The 19,681-nt window shown below is 53.9% G+C and overlaps 2 protein-coding genes across 6 annotated transcripts in view; both read right to left on the bottom strand.

The window, feature by feature from the left end:
• Window positions 1–10,579: 10,579 nt before the first annotated feature.
• MYL7 (myosin light chain 7) lies at window positions 10,580–13,039 on the bottom strand. Its single transcript, XM_032758208.2, has 7 exons — window positions 13,010–13,039; window positions 12,669–12,782; window positions 12,421–12,496; window positions 12,021–12,125; window positions 11,501–11,579; window positions 11,238–11,286; window positions 10,580–10,738 (listed from the first exon to the last, which is right to left on the bottom strand). Exons 1-7 carry the CDS (start codon window positions 13,010–13,012, stop codon window positions 10,637–10,639), a joined length of 528 nt encoding a protein of 175 aa, XP_032614099.1. The 5' UTR covers window positions 13,013–13,039; the 3' UTR covers window positions 10,580–10,636.
• A 2,875-nt stretch (window positions 13,040–15,914) lies between these two features.
• Window positions 15,915–19,681, bottom strand: part of GCK (glucokinase) — a 45,054-nt gene continuing 41,287 nt past the window's right edge. Inside the window, exons 8-11 of one of the 5 annotated variants that reach the window (XM_032758202.2) lie at window positions 19,355–19,538; window positions 18,168–18,323; window positions 17,199–17,432; window positions 15,915–16,986 (exon numbers count right to left, since the gene is read on the bottom strand). In XM_032758202.2, the coding sequence (XP_032614093.1) occupies window positions 16,842–16,986; window positions 17,199–17,432; window positions 18,168–18,323; window positions 19,355–19,538 (719 nt within the window). In that variant the 3' untranslated portion in view covers window positions 15,915–16,841. Of the gene's footprint in view, window positions 16,987–17,198; window positions 17,433–17,610; window positions 17,932–18,167; window positions 18,324–19,354; window positions 19,539–19,681 lie in introns of those variants that run through there. The other 4 variants (XM_032758204.2, XM_032758203.2, XM_032758205.2 and 1 more) reach the window with 4 other exon arrangements.

Below are 19,681 nucleotides of genomic sequence, written 5' to 3'. Positions count from 1 at the left end.
CTGGTAACTGATCCCTATTCACTTTCAGGCACAATCCACATAGGATGGAAGCAGACAGCTGCAGGTCTCAGAGGCCAGGCCAGGGCAGAAGCTAGAGTCTGTGGACAGCTGCCTGGGGGTGGCACAGATGAGGGCAAGGTGGGCTGACTCAGAGGCTGGGACTCTGGCAGGTGCCAGGTGGACCCAGGCCAGGCAAAAACAAGGGTCTACTCTCTAGAGCCTGGGTTGAGGTGGGTGTGGGTCTTGATTGCAAGCCACAGAAACTAACTGGATACAACTCAAGCATAAAGTAGGTTTCATTATAGGGATACATCCCTGTGGGACCCAAGGACAGGAAGGTGGCCCCTTTCCTGTCTTTCCTTTGGCCTCAGGGAGGAAGCAGAGACTTCAAGGGGGGTCCTGGGAGAAGAATGGTGGAGGTGTTGCTGACAGCAAAGGGAGCAGCGGGTTAGATAATATTCTATTTTGGAGCTGTGTGGCTCTTTGTGTCAGTGGCATATCCTAGAGGACATTCCACAGCTGGGAGGGATGGGGCTGAAGTACCTTGGCAGATGGAAGGTTAGAGGCTGCTCCAGACACCTGGGATGGTGGAGACAGATCAACGAGTCCCAAGGAAAATGACAGTGAAGAGTGGACAGTGTGTTGGCAGCAGGAGGGAGGGGGGCAGCTAGGAGAGGGGCCAGAAAGAGGAGGTCTTCTCTCTCCATGCACACGCATGCATATGCACACACACATACACACATGCATGCACACACCCCCCCACATGCACATACACACACACTCGCTACATACACACCCCCAACCTCCCACCTGCCACACCACCCTCTATGCCACACACTTGTGTCCACGCCCCCACAGGCATGGCAGCAGACAGCAGGCCAAGGAGAGGCTCCTTCTCACTGTATCTGGCCTCTGCTGTGCACTGTGTCGGGTCAGCAGGGTGGGCCCCGTGCCAATGGCCTTTGGTGGGAGACACACCTTGCTACCCAGAGAGAAACCTCTGGGCATGACCTGCTGTAGTTGGCAAACTCCTTGGCCCCACAGCATCTGTAAAGGGTCTCAGCCTTCAGTCTCCACAGGTTTGGAGGTTTGTCATGTGCCTTCACTCACTCATGAGACATTTCCAGAGCATCTGCTCTGTGCCAGGGACAGAGGTGTTCCTATCTTTGTGTTTGCTCACAGAAAGCCATGGCATGAGAGTGAGCAGGTGGGCCAGGCGAGGAGGAATGTCACCCAGACTTGCACTGGGGGATGGCTTCCTGGAGGAGGTGACTCTGGACTGAGGCCTGAAGCCCATGGAGGTCAGGGAGGGGCTGGGGGCAAGGGGGCCAGAATGCTGGGACAGCAACTCCCCTCACACAACCATAGCAGCAAAGCCTGGAGGGGCCAGAGTTACTCCAGGGTAGGAGGTTATTGGGGAGGCCACAGCCTTGACAGCCTGGCCAGAGCTGAGCTCCTTTCAGCCTGGACTGAGCTCGACTTGACCTCAGCACCCAGCACCCTCCACTCAGAAGGGCTGGTCTCAAGGTAACTCCCACGGAGACTCACAGGCACTCAGGGACCAGTGAACAGTGAGTCTGGTGGGGTGGGCCTCTGTTTCTTGTAACAAAGGGTCAAAATGAAGAAAGGAATCCCAGTTTTTGGTTAACTTTTCTTAAAACTTAGTCAATGCTACTGTTTGTCTTCATCAGAACATGGGCTAAGATGAGGTACCACTCATCTATTGCTGCAAAACAAACCTGTCAAATCTTACCGGCTTAAAAAATGCAGTGGTTTCTTATTTCTCAGATGCTGTGGGCTGAGCCAGTGGCTCTTTGTCCCTTCTTGCCTGACCTTGGAAGTGGTCATTTGACTGGGTCTGGAGGTCCATCAGAGTCTCCTTCCCAGGGGTCCAGCCTCAGGCAGAGTGGTGCCAGGCCAGGCCTGTCTCTCCAAGTGATCTTTTATCCTGGGCTTTGTCTTACGGATGTTGCGTGGTGGCATTCAGGTTCCAGGAAAGTGAGAACTATAAGGCTGAGGTCAACAAACCACAGGCCAGCCCAGATCTGGGGAGTAGAGAAACAGCCTCATCCTCTTGATGGGAGGAGCTCCATGTTAAATGATACACTGAACTCTTTTTTTTTTTTTTTTTTTGAGACGAAGTCTTACTCTGTCCCCCAAGCTGGAGTGCAGCGGTGCAATCTCAGCTCACTGCAACCTCTGCCTCCCAGGCTCAAGCAATTTTCCAGTCTTAGCCTCCTGAGTAGCTGGGATTACAGGCACCCACCACCACGCCCATGAGTAGCTGGGATTACAGGCACCCACCACCACGCCCAGATAATTTTTGTATTTTTAGTAGAGATGGGGTTTCCCTGTGTTGACCAGGGTAGTCTCTAGTTCCTGACCTCAGGTGATCTGCCCACTTCAGCTTCCCGAAGTGCTGGGATTACAGGCATGAGCCACCTTGCCTAGCACTGAACTCTTGAAGTATCCTGTGATGACTCCCCAGTGGTGTGCACACGGGGCTGTGGCTTTCAGGGGCTCTGCAACCCTGGGAGAATGAGGCCATCTGGGGTACAAGCCCACCCCCAAGTCCATCTGCACATTTAATCGAGGGCTGCAGGGTCACTGCCCCATGGGTATGCCCAGTGGTTCTGAGTTAAATCAGCTTTGCAAGGGGCTTGCTCTGGGCTGACCTCAGAAGAGGAGGCTGGGAGGGTTGGGTTGGTGCTATCGAGAGGTTGTGTAATTCAGACATCTTCATTTTAAGCTCCTGGATATGTGTGGGACACAGAAACTTCCAGGTGCAAGGACTCAGGTTGCCCATGGGCTCTCTGGGCGGTGTGCAGCCAGTTGATTGTCCTAGAGAGGGAGCCCCAGACCCACAGCCTCGCTGCCTTGTGCTCTGCTCTGAGGTCTGTCTGTACAAAGGTCAATTACAGGCTCAAACCCAGCTCCACCACCTCCCAGCTGTGTGTAACCTTGGACAGCTTGCTTAACCACGTGGGGCCAATACTCATACTGTATTGGTTGGGGTTAGGTTCTGTTGTGAGTATGAAAGATTTCAAACAACAGCAGCTTCCATCAGGTGGAATTTGTCTCTTTGTGTAGCATCCGATGGGAGGTAGAGGTGGTGTGTGATGCCCCCATATGTCAGAGACACAGCCAGACCCGGCTCAGAGCTCCCCCATCCTGTGTCTGTGGCCCTCATCTTCATAGCCCCAGGAGGCTGTGTGCCAGCTAGGTGTTAGCCAGCGGGTTGGAGGGATGCACAAACATCTGTCTCTTAAGGAGAAAACTGCCACCACACCTAGTCATACCTGCCAGTGAGGGAGGCGGAAAGTGTAGTCTTTATTCTGGGGCCAGGGGTGTAACTACAGACTCAGTCACCACAGAGCGTGAGAGGGCATGGACTGCCACGTGTGCACTGTGCCCAGCAGCTGAGTGCCGGGGCAGAGCTCAATGACCATCAGGTGCTGTCAATATCCAGTCCAGCCCTGCTTCACAGACAGGAAGCCGCGTCCCAGACAGGCACACAGAGAGGGAGACTGGGCCTACTCCTTGACCTTGGCCAAGGCCTCCTCCAGCTGTCCTATCCCTACATGTCCACACCCCCAGCTTTTCCATCTAGAAGATTCTAGAAGGTTCACTGCAAAGGAAGAGGTGAGTGTGTGCAGACCTACCTATTCCTTATGTTTCTCCAGCTTAACCAGGCCTCTGCACTCTTGTGCAGGAAAATCAGAACATGGGGGAGTCCAGGTTCAGGCTGGGGCCTCTCTCAGCCTGTCAGGGAGGGTCAGGACTGAGGTGGGCTGTGGGCCAGCAGGTGCCCATCAGTCCCTGACAGTTACACTGGACAGCTAAGCTGGAGAAGCATGTGGGTCACATATTTCTCATGCCGGGGCAGAAATTTAAGAGCCTGTCTTTAACCTTATCAGTGGTGTTAACTCAGCTAAAGAAAGAATGTGCAGAGAGAGAGGGCTGGCAGGCTGGGGCACAGCAAGAACTGGGGCCCAGGTTGGGGGCTCAAGAGGTTGCAGGATAAGATCAGAAAATACAACACAAATCTGGGCACAGTAATCCCAGCACTTTGGGAGGCTGAGACGAGAGGATCCCTTGAAGCCAGTTCAAGACCAGTCTGGACAACATAGCAGAACCCCCTTGATCTCTATGAAAAAGAGAGAAAATACAACACAACAGGGGCCCGACCCATGCCAACCGGGAGGGGGCCTTTTGGGAGCAGCCCTTGCTGCGCACCTGGGCCAACTTGGCCAGCACTGTCCGTGGGAGAGGCCACTCACCCCCATGCCCTCCCTGGGCAAGGCTGAGGCTCTTGAGGGGTGGAACATCAGGCATGTTGGGGACATAATCAAAAACAAAAATCTCCTGCCAATGCAGAAAACTTTTCCACAAAAGAAGAGAAAGAAAAGTTTAATTATTGAATAGGCATTAAACAGATTGCAATGCTCATCACAGACAATCTGCTAATAAATTGCAAAGGCAGAAAGAAGTCTCACACTTGTATATAACTGGGTGCAACCCATCCCGTCCACGTTCTCAAGGGAAATGTCACAGGTGCTCAGATTAGAGGACTTGACAACACTAGCGGTCACACACAGTTCTCTGTAAATCCCCAGGTGACTGTGGTGGCCACCTGGGTTTGCCTAAAGGAAAAAAAATAAATTCATTCCTTTAAGACTGGAAGTGTGTTTGCAACTTGAGCTAGGCACCGGGCTAAAGTTAGGCTCCCCTTTGCCCATGGAAACTGGGAGATAAGGATGTATCTCCCTTGGTGATTACACTTCAAATGGTGGCTCCTAGGTCTTTAAGGAGACATTCCTGGGATGTGAAACTTGAAAGAGGCTTATTTAGGTTTTGAACAGATCTACATAAAAAAAGTCCAGGAAGGAACTTGCAATGATAGATTTTCTAAAGAAAAAGGAGAGGGGAAAGTCTTTTTTGTTTGTTTGTTTTTTGTTTTTGTTTTTGTTTTTTTTTCACCAAAGAGAATAAACTTATTCTCATTTTTAATTTGCATTTGCCCTTCTGGTGCCTCAAACCTGGGGTGAGAACACTTGGGCAGCACAGCCGGCCCCTGCCCTGACTAGAGGTTGTCCTAGGGAATAAAATGCAGATTCTGACTCTGAGCCCCAGATGAGGCCTGCACTGCAAGGCAAGAGGCTCCCTCAGGCCGCTGTTTGCATCCAGGGTCTTCAGGGGTGTTGGGGCAGGGATGGAGGAGGGGAAGGTCAGACTAATGGGATGATGCTTTCTTTGCCTTTTATTTTTATACATTTTTTTTTAATGTTAAAAAGAAAAGCATAGGCCGGGCGCGGTGGCTCATGCCTGTAATCCCAGCACTTTGGGAGGCCGAGGCGGGCGGATCACGAGGTCAGGAGATCGAGACCATCCTGGCTAACACAGTGAAACCCCATCTCTACTAAAAAATACAAAAAATTAGCTGGGCGAGGTGGCGGGCAACATAATTGCCAAAATTGCAAAGGACAAAAAATCTAAAAAAGAAGAACACTTCACCTGGAAATACTCAACTATTAATGTAATTTTACATTTCTTTTTTTGTCCTTTTATTTTATTGTAGTTATTATTATTATTTTTTGAGACAGAGTCTTGCTTTGTCGCCCAGGCTGGAGTGCAGTGGCACGATCTCAGCTCACTGCACCCTCTGCCTCCTGGGTTCAAGCGATTCTCCTGTTTCAGCCTCCCAAGTAGCTGGGATTACAGGCACATGCCACGACACCCAGCTAATTTTTGTATTTTTAATAGAGATGGGGTTTTGCCATGTTGGTCAGGCTGGTCTTGAACTCCTGGGTTCAGGTGATCCACCTGCCTCGGCCTCCCAAAGTGCTGGGATTACAAGCCTGAGCCACCGCCTGGCCTTTTTTGTCCTTTTAAATGTGATATCCTAGCACATAGTAAAGATAATGTACTATGAGCATAAGGTGGAATCTTCTCTGCAGAGCCAGATGACAAGTTCCCCTCTCCAGAGAAATGGGCTGGAAGTTCTTACCTTCTCTGCCATGAGCATGGCTGAAGGGAGAGAGTGGGGAAAACCCAGGGACTGGTCCACAAAGGAGGCACTCTGGGTTCCATTCAGGAGGGTGCCAGATGATGCTTCTGCTATCAGACTGAATGTGAGTTCTTGGCAGAAGAGGAGAAGGGGCAGAAACTGATGGAAGTCCCTCCAGAAAGATGGGAAGGCTCTGGACAGTCCCAGTGAGGGCAAGAGGCCTCCTCATGCACAGTCAGGGGGCTTGAGCCAGAGCAGGGCTCCATGGGGGGATGTGTGGCAGGGACACCCAGGACCAGGAGCTCTGGGACATCTGGAGCGAGCGCCTTGGCTCAGATGGAGGTGTCCTTAGAGCGGCAAGGCTTCTGAGGCTTCTAGAAAGACAGGAAAGGTGAGGGGCGGTGGGTTTATGAGCAGCCTTCTGGTGAGGCTCCCCTTGGGGGCCCCCAGGAACAAGTAGGGTGCAGGGTTGCAGTGGTGGGAGTGTAGAGGAGGCTGGTCCTGAGTCACACAGAACTCGGGCACAGTGGGGACATTTAGGCCCTTTGGGTCCTGTATTCTTCCTTCCTTCCTTCCTTCCCTTCTTTCTTTTCTTTCTCACAAGATCTCACTCTGTCACCCAGGCTAGAGTGCAGTGGCACGATCATGGCTCACTACAGCTTGGACCTGGCTCAAGCTCCCCGAATATCTGGAACTCTAGGTGCGCACCACCACAACAGGCTAATTTTTGTATTTTTTGAAGAGATGGGTTTTCGACATGTTGCCCAGATTGGTCTTGAACTCCTGGTCTTAAGCAATCCTCCCTCCTCTGCCTCCCAAAGTGTTGGGATTACAGGTATGAGCCACTGCGACTGGCCCTGTTGCATTTCTTTCTTTCTCTCTCTCTCTATTTTTTTTTTTTTTTTTAATAGGGTCTCGCTTTGTCACCCAGGCTGGAGTGCAGTGGCAGAATCCTGGCTCACTGCTGCCTCAACCTCCCAGGCTCAAGCAATCCTCTGTCTTGGCCTCCCAAGTAGCTGGGATTTCAGGCGTAAGCCATCATGCTTGGTTACCTGTTGTATTTCTTTTCTTTCTTTCTTTTTTTTTTTTTTAAGAGGGAGCCTCTTCTGTTTTCCAACTGGGAGCTGTTGCCTGGTGATGGCTGGTGGGACCCAGGCCAGAACCACACAGGGCTCACAGTGAGCAGGGCCCTGCAGGCCTGGCCAGGGAGCATCCACCTCCCCCAGAGGGAGCTTTCCTTTCAGTGGGTGAACAACATGGAGCTGGTCTTCCCACTCCCAGAGCTCTCCCCAGCCATGCCCACCTCACATCACTGTCTGTCCAACATCCTCAGGTGTAGACTGTTAGACACTCCACATAAGGGATGCTTGAGCTTCACCTGAGGAAAAAGTTTGGGCTCACAAGTAATTCGTATGATCTCTGCTTTCTGGAAACAGGCTTGTCTCCTTTCTGTCTGTACTGCTAGAATACTCAGAGGCAACCCCACCCAAATGAAATTGGCTCCTTTTGAGGACATCGAAACTGCTGCTCCCTGCTGCAAGTACTCTCTGCAGAGAAGGCTAATGCCTGCCTCAGAGTCTCCGAGAAACTGCAGTCTTTATTTATTTATTTTTATTCTACTTTTTTTTTTTTTGAGATGGAGTCTTGCTCTGTTGCCCAGGCCGGAGTGCAGTGGCTTGATCTCGGCTCACTGCAACCTCCCCTTCCGGGTTCAAGAGATTCTCCTGCTTCAGCCTCCCTAGTAGCTGGGACTACAGGCATGCGCTACCACACCTGGCTAATTTCTGTATTTTTAGTAGAGACAGGGTTTCACCATGTTAGCCAGGCTGATCTCGATGACCTCAGGTGATCTGCCCGCCTCGGCCTCCCAAAGTGCTGGGATTATAGGCATGAGCCACAATGTTCCGCCTGGAAACTGCAGTCTTAAATAGACATACTACACAGTCTAACTCAGTGCTTTCCTACAGGAGTGAAAGCCAGAAATGCAAGCCACTTATGGAATTCTGAATATTCTAGTAGCCACATTTAAAAAGTGAAAAGAAATAGATGAAATTAATTTTAGTAATAATCCAATATCCAAAACATTATCATTTCAACATATGATCTATATAAAAGTTATTAATGAGATATTTGCATTCTATTTTGTATGAAATCTTCAAAATATTGTGTGCATTTTACACTTGTAGCATATCCCAACTCACACCACATTTCAAGTGGCCAGTGGCTGTCATATTGGTCAGTGTAGGCTGAACTCCTGTCCTGGGTCTCTGCCCGTCTGTTTCTCTCTATCCTTCTGTCTCTGTCTCTCTCTCTCACACACACGCACACACACACAAAAACATACCACATACACACACCATATACATTCTACCCTCAGTTTATTCCAAACAACACTAATACAGGCAGTTTTTGTGTGGAAAGGACTAAACTTATCAGACAACTACGTCAGGAGTGTGAAAGGATAACATTTTTAAAGCAAAATCTTGACTTGCATACTAAGTGAACAACTGCCAAATATTTTATTTACTTGTGAATTCATGTAGGAATCAATAAGATGTGACAGCCCAAGGAGCTGGGCAGTGCTTATCTTGTGGCTCATTCCTGGGCCTAGTTCAGAGAAAAATTCAAAGAGCCAGTGCATGTGTAGACTGTTAGGAATGCCCAGATGAATTTGCTTAATAGATGCAAAATTGGCTTCTTCCACAGAGAAGGGAAAAATCATTTGTGCTTCCACTGGACAACATTTATTTGCATGTTTATAGAGAAGGTCTATTGCCTTGCTTAGTTATAATTTAGAGTTATGGCAGGGCACGGTGGCTCACACCTGTAATCCCAGCACTTTGGGAGGCAGAGGCAGGTGGATCAACGGAAGTCGGGAGTTTGAGACCAGACTGGCTAACATGGTGAAACCGCATCTTTATTAAAAATACAAAAATTAGCCAGGCGAGGTGTACACATCTGTAATACTAGCTACTCGGGAGGCTGAGGCACGAGAATCACTTGAACCTGGAAAGTGGAAGTTGCAGTGAGCTGAGATCATGCCACTGCACTCCAGCCTGGGTAGCAGAGAAAGACTCTGTCTCAAAAATAATGATGATAATAATATAATAATTTACAGAGTTTTGAAACAGCTCAAAGATAACGAAAGGTTCAGACACCCCATCAAATCAGATAACCGGACACCTATGATCTTTTCGGTTCATTTCAGTCTTTCACAATTTACCCCTGTGGAGCTTGGATTATAACATGATCCCTTACTTTATGAAATCAGCTTGTTGAACAAGCAGACTCACGTGGTAGAATCCTAATGGTACTTGATTTTGTTCACCCACTGTCCCAGCATGCTCAGTGGAGTGGGCTGGTGGCCTGCTATCGGGGTGGAAACTCAGGCACTTCATGACTTTTGTAATCTCTCTAAGCAACAGAAAATGCCAAAATTCCAGAAAGTCTTAAGTTTCAATTTAGTAATTAAATTGCCAGGCGCCAGATAAAATCAAAACTGAACACCTGTCTGGGTGAAAACACCTTTCCTCTTGGGGCCATCAGGAAGGGGTGCCCTCCTTTCTTGCTCACCTCCTCCCCACCGACCCCCAGGTACGGGAATTGCAGCAGGGCTTGTGGGGAGGGAAGGAGGCAGGCTGAGAGCTCTTACTGGGCTGTCCTGTAGGCAGGAGACTTCGTACGCTCTGGATCTGGCTGAGATTTGAGCTGTCGCTGCCTGGCTCTCTGTCTCTGTTTCTCTCTCTGGTGCTTTGGATGTCCCCTGCTGCTCCTCTGGTACTTGTAAGGATCGCTCTCTCCTCTAGCTCCTGGGTTCTCAGATGAAGGGTGACGGCAGCAGTAACTATTCTCTCCTGAGAAGTCGTCTCCCTACCCTCCAGCTGTCTGACCCTCTTACCCCTCACGGCACATGAGGGGCTCAGGAGGCATGATGCCAGGTTCTGGGCATTTCCTCTAAAACTTTGCATGTTCCCTGGCCCCTGCTTCAGTGTCCACATTCCTCATGTCTTAGTGCCTTGCCTGTATTTGCAATGAGAAGCTGGTTGTGTTTCAAATGGGTACCTCTCTGCCTTTCACAAAGGGCCCATGCAGGGAGGCACCCAAGCCAGTGTATTGAGATTGGGTGCGAGCAGTGGGCCAGGGGAGGCTGTGTGGTTGGGTGTGGGGGTCCCAGGGCCGCTGCCCACCCACTGGGCTGTTGGGCAGAGTTTGCTGAGCACCCAGCAAGCAGCCTCTTCTCTGCACAGCCCCAAGTAGCTGGGCAGTGCCCACTTTGTGGCTCATTCCTGGGCTTGGTGGAGGTGGTGTAAATCCCACCGTCTCCTCTTCTAGAGGGCTGGCCTTGGTGAGATGCTCACACTCTCTGGGCCTCAGTGTCCTCATCTGTAAACTAGGCATGATCATAGTTCACACTTCACCTGGCATCATGGGAGTGAATCAAGGTGAGCTGGCGAGGGGCCAGCTCCCAGGAGGTAGATGGTGGCCATGATCATGGTGATGTGTGCACTGGGACCCTAGGATCCCCCTTGGCTGGTCCCCAGCCCATCTGTCACAGACAAGACACCACAGCAATTCCAATTTGGCAACAGAGTTTATTGAGGTGCCCCCCCATGGGCCTGGCCCTGCCCCTCATTCCTCTTTCTCGTCTCCATGAGTGATGATGTAGCACAGTGACTTGTAGTCGATGTTCCCCGCCAGGTCCATGGGTGTCAGGGCGAACATCTGCTCCACCTGCAGAGGACACTGGTGAGAGGTAGTCCCCTTGCTCCCGGCCCAGCCCAGCAGAGACCTCACGTGAGTCCTGTGGCCGTTCTGTCTGCCCTCTGCATCTGTGCTTTGTGCCTTAGCTTTTCAACCCTAGACCACAGACTCTGGGTTAATGTTTTTCTGTTGGCTGACTCTGGGCAGAGTGAGGAGTCGGTGCAAATGGGGGCCAAGGGGCAAAGGGCACCCCTCCAGCCACAGGCACAGGTCCATCCCAAGTGTACGAAACCTCTCCATATCCGCATCCCCCCCCTGGGTCTGTGCACAGTCTGCCTGCCTGACGCACCCTGCTCTTTTCTGACTCCACGTCTTTACCCTCTAGGTCTCAACAGAGATGGCACCTCCTCCAGAACGGCCCTCGGCTCACCCTTCCAGCAACTGCCTCACTGGTACTGGGCTCTGGGTCATGGGTGAAGGCCCAGAGAAGGTGCCGGGGATGAGTATTGAAGGGGCTGGGCAGCCTCACCTCAGCTGGAGAGAACTTGTCTGCCTGAGTCAGGAGAAGCTGCTTGAACCTGGGGAGAGTGAGGAGGGTCTGAGCAGGAGACTGCAGGGGAGTGACTGCACAGGGAAGGTGGGTATGGAGGCTCCCATGACTTAGGGAAGGGTTGGCCACACCCCAAAGAGCAGTGTAAGGCCCCGAAGTACAGGCAGCCCCCCTCACAAGGGGCCTCACCCCCCTCTCTGCTTCCACCACGGTGCTCCTTATCTGGCTGGGCCCATACTTACTCATCCTTGTTCACCACCCCTTTGCCACTGGGGTCAAACATGCGGAAGGCACTCAGGATGGCTTCCTCGGGGTCTGTCCCTGGGAGGCCGAGGCAGCCAGGTGAGCGCCCATGTCTCCAGCATCCCAGGTCCCCCCGCAGCAGGAACTGGGCTGCATGAGGAGCCCCCCGCATCCCAGAAGAGGTGGGGGGATTCCCTAACATAAAATGTTTCTCGGGGATCAGTGGGGCTGGAAATGGTCATCCTCCTGAGGCGTGCAGCCTGGCTGGTAGACTGGAATTTGGGGGTGGGGGCTGAAGGCACATTTCCTGGCCCCAAGTCAGCACCAGGCTGACCAGTGCACATGGGATTCTGGGGCAGAGGATGTGCTTGGAATGGGCCATGGCCAGGAAGAGTCCAGGTGGGTCCAAGTGGGGTTCAGTTAGGGTTCAGGTGGGGTTCAGGCAGGGTTCAGGTGGGGTTCAGGCAGGGTGCAGGCTCCCTGCCTGGCCAAGGGTGCCCAGCTCTGTCCTAGACTCACCGTTGAGCTTCTCCCCAAAGAGTGTGAGGAAGACAGTGAAGTTGATGGGGCCCTTGCCCTCCTGCAGCATGGCGTCCAGCTCCTCCTCTGGGACACTCACCTTCCCTGGTGGGGGTGGGGCATGAGGTGCACACAGGGACCCTGGGTGTCCCCCAGAAGGGCCCAGGCCGCCCTCCCTCCATCCTGGCCACAGGGGCTGGAGGGGCAGAGGCAACTGTGCGTCGGGGAGGTGAAGTGGAAGGAAGGCGTGACAAGGGGGGAAGGGCAGTGTGAGGAGATGGGGAGGAGGGGAAGCAGGGGAGCAGGGTGCTGTCCCCCCAGCCACTCCCACCCGCCCAGCAGCTCTGAGTAGGGACCCCAGTGCACAGGGTGGGGCCAGGTGGGAGGTGGGTGCACGCACCCAGCTGGGAGTAGGTCTCCCTCAGGTCTGCCTTGCAGATGATGCCATCACGATTCTGGTCGATACAGCTGAAGGCCTGTGGGATGGGGGCCTTCAGGTGGGAGCAGCCCCCAGCTCTAGGGAAGGTGGGAGGTGGGGGAGAGGCCTGGGGGGTGTGAGAGGCAAGGTCAGGGTAGAAGGGGGGTATGTATGTGGGGTGGGGGGGGGTGCCAGGGTGGGATCTGAGGCTACTGGGAGTGGGCACTCACTTCCTTGAACTCCTGGATCTGGGCTTGTTCAAACATGGAAAAGACGTTGGAAGAACCACGTTGGGCCTGCTTGGTGGCTGCCACCTTGCCCCGGGTCCCCGCCTTCCTGCTGGCCTGCAACACCGTGAGTAGGGAGGGCTTCTCCCCCAATTCCTCAAAGTCTCCCCACCCCACCCATCATGCACAGTCCCAGAGCATTCCCAGGAGAGCCAGGGCCAGGATCCTCTTCCTCTCCCTGGGGACCACCCTCAACCCAATGCAAGTACAGAAAACTCTGCTCCCTCAGCCCAAAGGCCAGCACCTGGGAGACTGCCAGCCTTTCTTCCCCGGCAGGCACTCACCATTCTCTCTGCAGAGGTGTGGCTGCTGTCGTGGTGGCAGGGCCCAGCCTCCTTTATGTCTCAGCCTTATCACCTGAAGGTCCAAATAAGGAGAGGAACAGAGGACAGGCCCAAACTTGGCAGCCCCCGCCTGGGCTGGGGGAGGCCTAACAGATTCCAGCCACATTCCTGATGACCTTCATGTCTTCAACGTGTAACATCCTGCTGTCTTCCCATCCTGGCAGGGCCAGTCGCAATGTCTGCCTGGAGCAGAGCAGGCTCAAAGCTCTCACCACCCTAGGTCCTGATGAAGGGATCCAGTTACTCCCGTATCTGACCACCACTCCTTGCTGGTCCAGCCAGAACCCTGGCCAGTGCAAGAGGACAGCTGGGGAAGGCCAGTCCAGGGCCCCCGCCAGGCATGGGAGGGCAGTGGGTAGTTCTGAGGATGGTCTGTGGCCTGAGACCCCTTGGGGCTTCCCAGAGGTTTTGGTGACCCTAGGCTCTGACATTTTGCCCCTCTGACCAAGGGGCAGAAGGCATCCCTGAGCTAGCTGTGACCCCAAGCAAAACACTTTGCTTGGCTTTGGGGCAATTCTGGAGGGTTTAGGAGCTCCATCAGCTGCCCTCCCATGCAGTCTACCTTGCTCCCAGTCTGCCCTGCTGTTTGGAGCCTTGCCTTCCTCAAGCCTCATCTCAACCACACTACTTCAAAAAGCTCTCCCTAACATCCTCAGCGGGGAGCTTCTGGGACACGTTTCCCATTTGCCTGGTGGCTAATGTGTTTGTCATTCCTGGCTTCTGTGCCCCTCCTGAGCACCCCACCTGGTTGACATCTGTGTCCCCAGAAGGCCTGGTGCACAGTGGGCTGATGGGCAGGCCTGCGTGATGCTGTTCCAGAGAAGCAGTCTCGCCAGCTTCTGGGGCCAAGGGCACAGCAGAGGGGCTGGGGAAACAGGGGACATCCTGGAGGCAGCAGGAGTGGGCCGTCCCAGGCTGGGCTCACTGGCTGCTGCCCCTCCACTGGAGCCAGACTCATGTCTGTCAGTAGCTGGCTGGTATAGTGCAGGAGCTCTTATCTGTCAGACCCAATATCCTTTTTATATAACAAGAGTTTTCTTTTAAATTTCTTAAATTCCATTTTTTTTTTTTTTGAGACGGGGTCTCACTCTCGCACAGGCTGGAGTGCAGTGGCACGATCTCAGCTCACTGCCACCTCTGCCTCCCGGGTTCAAGCCATTCTCGTTCCTCAGCCTCCCAAGCAGCTGGGATTATAGGCATGTGCCACCACACCCAGCTAATTTTTATATATATTATTTTATTTTATTTTTAGTAGAGACGGGGTTTTATCATGTTGGCCAGCCGGTCTCGAACTCCTGATCTTAGGTGATCTGCCTGCTTCAGACTCCCAAAGTGCTAGGATTACAGGTGTAAGCCCCTGAGCTCTGTCACCCAGGCTGGAGTGCAGTGGAATGAGTAGAGCTCACTGCAGACAACCTCCTGGGCTCAAGTGCTCCTTCCTGCCTCAACCTCTGGAGTAGTTGGGACTACAGGTGCACACCACCCTGCCCAGTGTTTTTTTTTTCTTTCTTTTTTAAATTAATTAATTAATTCATTTTTGAGACACAGTTTCGCTCTGTTGCCTAGGCTGGAGTGCAGTGGTGCAATCTCTGTTCACTGCAACCTCTGCCTCCTGGGTTCAAGCAATTCTCCTGCCTCAGCCTCCCGAGTAGCTGGGATTATAGGCGCCCACCATCATGCCTAGCTAATTTTTGTATTTTTAGTGGAGACGGGGTTTCACCATGTTGGCCAGGCTGATCTCGAACTCCTGACCTTTTGATCCACCTGCTTCGGCCTCTCAAAGTGCTGGGATTACAGGCGTGAGCCACCGCGCCCAGCAGTGCCCCCCCGCCCCCCCCCCCTTTTTTTTAAGAGATGGTGTCTTAAATTCCTGGCCTCAAGCAATCCTCCACCTCAGCCTCTCAAAGCACTGAGATTATAGGCGTGAGCTGTCACACCGGCCCATAACAAGTGTTTTATGACACCTCCTTTATTATCTAGAAAAGAAATTCATTTTATCTATTTCAATTCAGTCATTTCAATTCAGACATATAACCTACCTATGTATAGAATTTTAAGAATTAATACAATGTCCTGAACTGTAATATAAAGGAGAAATAGAAAGCAATTGATATTAAAATGTGTTCCACTATGTGAATGCTTGAGCATAACAGTAATGATAACAAAATAATCAGATGCTTGCACCAACTTATAAGAAATAATTTAGACTCAAGAGAACTAAGAAGATCCAAAGCAATTCCAAATGAGAAGTAGCAGAAAACAAGAAATCTGAAGGGGGACATGACTTTTCAAAATCACAACGTTGGGTTAAGATCTGATGGAAACAAAACAGTTGTTCCTGATTAGCTGGGTAACATCTCCATCAAAAAATGAATGCATGAAAATCACACAAATATGTTTCTATGTCACTGTGTTTCTGCTGCAGAAAGATGGCATTAGGCCTACGCTTGGCTAACTCTAAATAGGCATTCCACCGACAGGAGCATCTGGAGGGACCTTAGAAATCCAACATGTATCTGGGCCCCTTCTCACTGGCAAACCTAAGTGGCTCTGACTGGACAGGACGGTGCTGAGACTGACCTGCAGCAGGACCAGCCTCATTCCCCCACTTCCCCAGAGCAGCACCTGGCCTGGCACTCCCTCTGCACACATTCCATGGGCAGGCAAGCAGGGGCCCGGGCCAGGCAGTGTACTGTCCACTGCTCTGCCATCCCCCATGACACCCCATTCCTGTTCCTACAGCCTAGTCTGTCGCTCCTCACACTCCCCTGGGCACAGCTGGCTGGAGGAGCTGTCTGGAGGGCATTGCCGAGATACTGAAGTGTCTTCATGCATGTGACGCAGACTCTTTATAGATTGTCCCCACAGTCTTAATGCACAGAAGTCAAAGAACAGTGGACAGGCCATGTTTAAAACTTTTAACATTTTTAATTAAAAAACCCACGCAGTCTCAGTTTGGGCATGGAGAGGGTGGCATGTCATATGATGCAGTCGTCCCTTGGGGTGTGCTGAATGCTGCTTGGGGTTTCTTCCTGAGCCAGCGCTGTGGGAGCTGAAGATGCAGGGCTGGCCCTTCTCCCCTTTGTGGGCCCCTTGGGGCAGAGGCTTGGGGGCTCTGTCTCTTGCACCTGCTGCAAGGGCCCATCCCAGAATCACAAGCCACTCAGGGATGGGGTTACAGGAGAGAAAAGGTCTCTGGGGGTATTTGCAGCTTGGGACACCTCCTCCATGGAGCCCTCTCCCATTGCTCCCTGGGCCTCTTGAGCCTCAGGCAAGAAAATGGCCAGGACTGGGTGATGAGCAGCCCCTGGCTGCCCTTTTGGCCCAGGTCTAGGTCTGGTCAAGCTGTTGGAGCTGCCTCTCCACACAGGATGAGTTCCCAGGGAAGTGAGGCCACAGCAGGATCCAGAAGGCACCCCTTCCCAGAGCCTGGGCCCAGGCGAGGCCAATAGCTCTGACAGTGTGGAAATGCAACAAAGTCCTGAGTGAGCAACTCCCTTCTGGGAAGTTGATTCCAGCAAGAAAGGTGGGGGGCTTCCAGAGTCTCTGTTCCTGCTCCTGCCGCACCCCCGTTAGGGCCCTGGGGCTGTCCCACCGAAAAACTGAGGGAAGAGGCCCGCTCGGTTCTCCAGAGGGATGGCAGGCGGCCCGGGTCTTGACAAGGCCAGGCCTCCTGCCCCGCCAGGCTGCGAGCACGTGTGGGGAGCACTTCCCCATGGAGCCTGGGTGCTGTGGGGCTGTGGCATCCTCCCTGCGCTTGCGGCCACTGCTGTCACTGGCCCAGCATGCAGGCCTTCTTACAGGCCACCGCCGAGACCAGGGCCGCGCCCCGGCCACTGCCCTCCTCCGACTCGATGAAGGTGATCTCGCAGCTGGGCGTCAGCCTGCGCACGCTAGCGTGGAACCGCTCCTTGAAGCTGGGCAGAAGAGAAGCAGGGCTGCCGTCCCTCCTCCCAGCCCATCCTCCACATTCATTACCCGGCGCCCTGCACGCAGTCGACCCTTCCCCCAAATCTAGGCCAAGGGGGACGAGAAGAGGAGAAATCTTGGAGCTTGGGAACCGCAAGGAACCTTGGAGCGCGCGCTTTTTGGGCCCCACTTTACCAGGGAGAGGGCGGGGCGGGCTCACCTGGGGTGCAGCTTGTACACGGAGCCATCCACGCCCACAGTGATGCGCATTACGTCCTCGCTGCGGCTCTCGCGCATGCGGTTGATGACGCCCGCCAGCCCCGCTGAGCACATGTGCGCAGCGCGCGTAGACACGCTCTCGCAGGCGCGGCGCACGATGTCGCAGTCGGTGGTCGAGGGTCGCAGCCCCAGCGTGCTCAGGATGTTGTAGATCTGCTTGCGGTCGCCCGTGTCGCTGCGGGGCGGGAGGAGGTAGGGCGGTCGCTGATTGTGGCTCCGACAGTCCATCCCCCTCCAGCGGCGGCCTTTCCTTCTCCAGGGAGGGGCCCCGGCCAGCAGTCCCCACAGCGGCGGCCTCTTTCCCTCGCTGAGCCGGGGCCCCTCTCTGGAGAAATGGGGGCGATCCTACTCACCTCACCCAGCCAAAGCGTTTCCGCCAGGGACCAGCAGTAACCTGGTTAGTACTGCTCCTTCTAACTAAGCCCAGGGTCTCCGCCCTAACGTGGGGGTGTCAACCATGCCGCGCCTTGGGGCCGTGAGTGATGTGAGTATGGCCACGGCGGGCAGGGAGCATCGAGGGAACTCACGGTTGGGGACCACTGCCCGGACGCAGGCTCGCCCCCATCGCTGCTCTTGGCATCCCTGTCCGGACCCCGCCTCCTCCCCTTGGGCCCGCCCCCTCCTCCTCGTCTCGGGCCCCGCCCCGCCCTTTGCATCTCCGTCCTGTCCCAGCCTCCTGCCCTTGGACCCGTCCCTGCCCCGCCCTCGCCTCCAGCGCCCGGCCTCTGGCCCCGCCCACTCCCCGCCCCCCTGTGCCCGGGCCCCGCCCACGCCCGGAATCCCACCCCAGGCCCTAGTTTCCCATCCCTGCGCCCCGGGCCTGGGCCTCAGCGTCGCCCTGAGACCAAGTCTGCAGTGCCCGGGCGTCCCCAGCCCCTGCCCTTTGCACCCGCCCTCCTCCTCCGCACACCTCTCCACCTGCGACACGAAGCGCGTCTCGAAGGCTCCGCGTGTGCGCAGCTGCTCGGAAGCCTCCCCGTGGAAGAGCAGGTTTTCGTCCACAAGCCTGAGCAGCACGAGCCGCACCAGCTCGCCCATGTACTTGCCACCTATGAGCTTCTCATACCTGGACATAGGGCAGCTCCATTACATCAGCAGGCACGAGGGAGGGCCCCTCATGCAGGTGGAAGCCGGGAGCTGGCCCCACTGCTCCCCATTGAGGTCACGAGGCGGCCACGTGGGGCACCGTGATCCCCACTCCCCCATCTGGTTCACGTCTTTCCCTCGTTAATGAGCTAGACCTTTAGAAACGTCAGGGATCAGGAACGTGCACGTTCAAGTCAATCACAGGAGCAACTTTGGCCTGCCCCTGGGCCCACTGCAGTAAAAGGACAGATAGATAGTTCAAAGACCCCATGCAGTCCCTCCGAAACCTTCCTTGCAGGGGGCCCTGCGCCAAGCACAGGACCTACAGCTTCAGTCCTCCTTTAGCTGCATCCAGAGCTGCTGTTCATTGGCCAGTTATGGTTGGGGAAACTAAGACTCAGAGGATTAGTGCCCAGTCGGAGGGACGCACCATGTTGCTGGCACTTTCTTGCTTAATCTATGACCTTCCGTATTTAATTTAAATAAATCGAATACTACTGACCTATAATAATAGAGGTCTGCGAGCGGCAGAGAGGACGCTAATAAAGTAATTAGCATAGGCCTGGTGCAGTAGGTGGTAAACAAGTGATAGCCATGATTAATGATGAGCTCTCTGTGGGTTGATTTCCAAGCTGTGACTGTCAACCCGCAGCATTCCACAAAAGACTAATATTCTTCCTGTGAATGTGGCCAAATACATACTTTGGGGAATGTTGGGTTAAACCCAGAAACCGTGCTGGGGGCGTCTCAGAGCCTCCTCTGCATGCACGATCACCTGTCGGAAGGAAAGAGGTCTGGGCTTATCAAATCACAACTGGGACTAACCCTTCATCTCTCACAGGGGCAGGTCATGACTGAGCAGAAGGGATGGAGCTTACGAACGGATTGTCAGTTTGCTTTTCCCCAGAGTTGTTTAAAAACAAGCCCATTATCTGCAATGGCCCGGCTCCCATCTGCCGCTGCACCAGAGCGGCCCAGGGCCTGGGTTGTGGGGGAGGGGGGCATCCTTACAGCTGCTGACCGGGGTTTGCAGAGCTCTCGTCCACCAGGCGGTCATACTCCAGCAGGAACTCGTCCAGCTCGCCGGAGTCCCCGAAGGCGCCCCACTCGGTATTGACGCACATGCGGCCCTCGTCCCCCTCCACCAGCTCCACATTCTGCATCTCCTCCATGTAGCAGGCATTGCAGCCTGTGCCTGGGGTGGAGGTCGGGGGGACTGTCAGCGAGAGCTGCACTGCCCCGGAGTAGGGCCTGGTTCCTGCCCACAGGAGTCCCTCTCCCGCTCCCCCATGCCTGTCTCTGCTTTGCCTGGAACAATGGAAAGGCGGCTCTCCCTGG

This window comes from Hylobates moloch, unplaced genomic scaffold, assembly GCF_009828535.3.
Source record: "Hylobates moloch isolate HMO894 unplaced genomic scaffold, HMol_V3 SCAFFOLD_1, whole genome shotgun sequence".
In the NCBI taxonomy this organism is placed as follows: domain Eukaryota; kingdom Metazoa; phylum Chordata; class Mammalia; order Primates; family Hylobatidae; genus Hylobates; species Hylobates moloch.
The sequence above is the reverse complement of the archived record's forward strand: the minus strand, read 5'-3'. Positions and strand labels throughout refer to the sequence as shown.

What these genes read in the sequence shown, in the direction of transcription:
- MYL7 (XM_032758208.2), bottom strand. An exon ending in CTTTGGGGAGAAGCTCAACG is followed by an intron (nt 11,580 to 12,020) that starts GTGAGTCTAGGA and finishes TCGGCCTCCCAG; the next exon opens with GGACAGACCCCGAGGAAGCC. An exon ending in GGGGTGGTGAACAAGGATGA is followed by an intron (nt 11,287 to 11,500) that starts GTAAGTATGGGC and finishes CACTCTCCCCAG; the next exon opens with GTTCAAGCAGCTTCTCCTGA.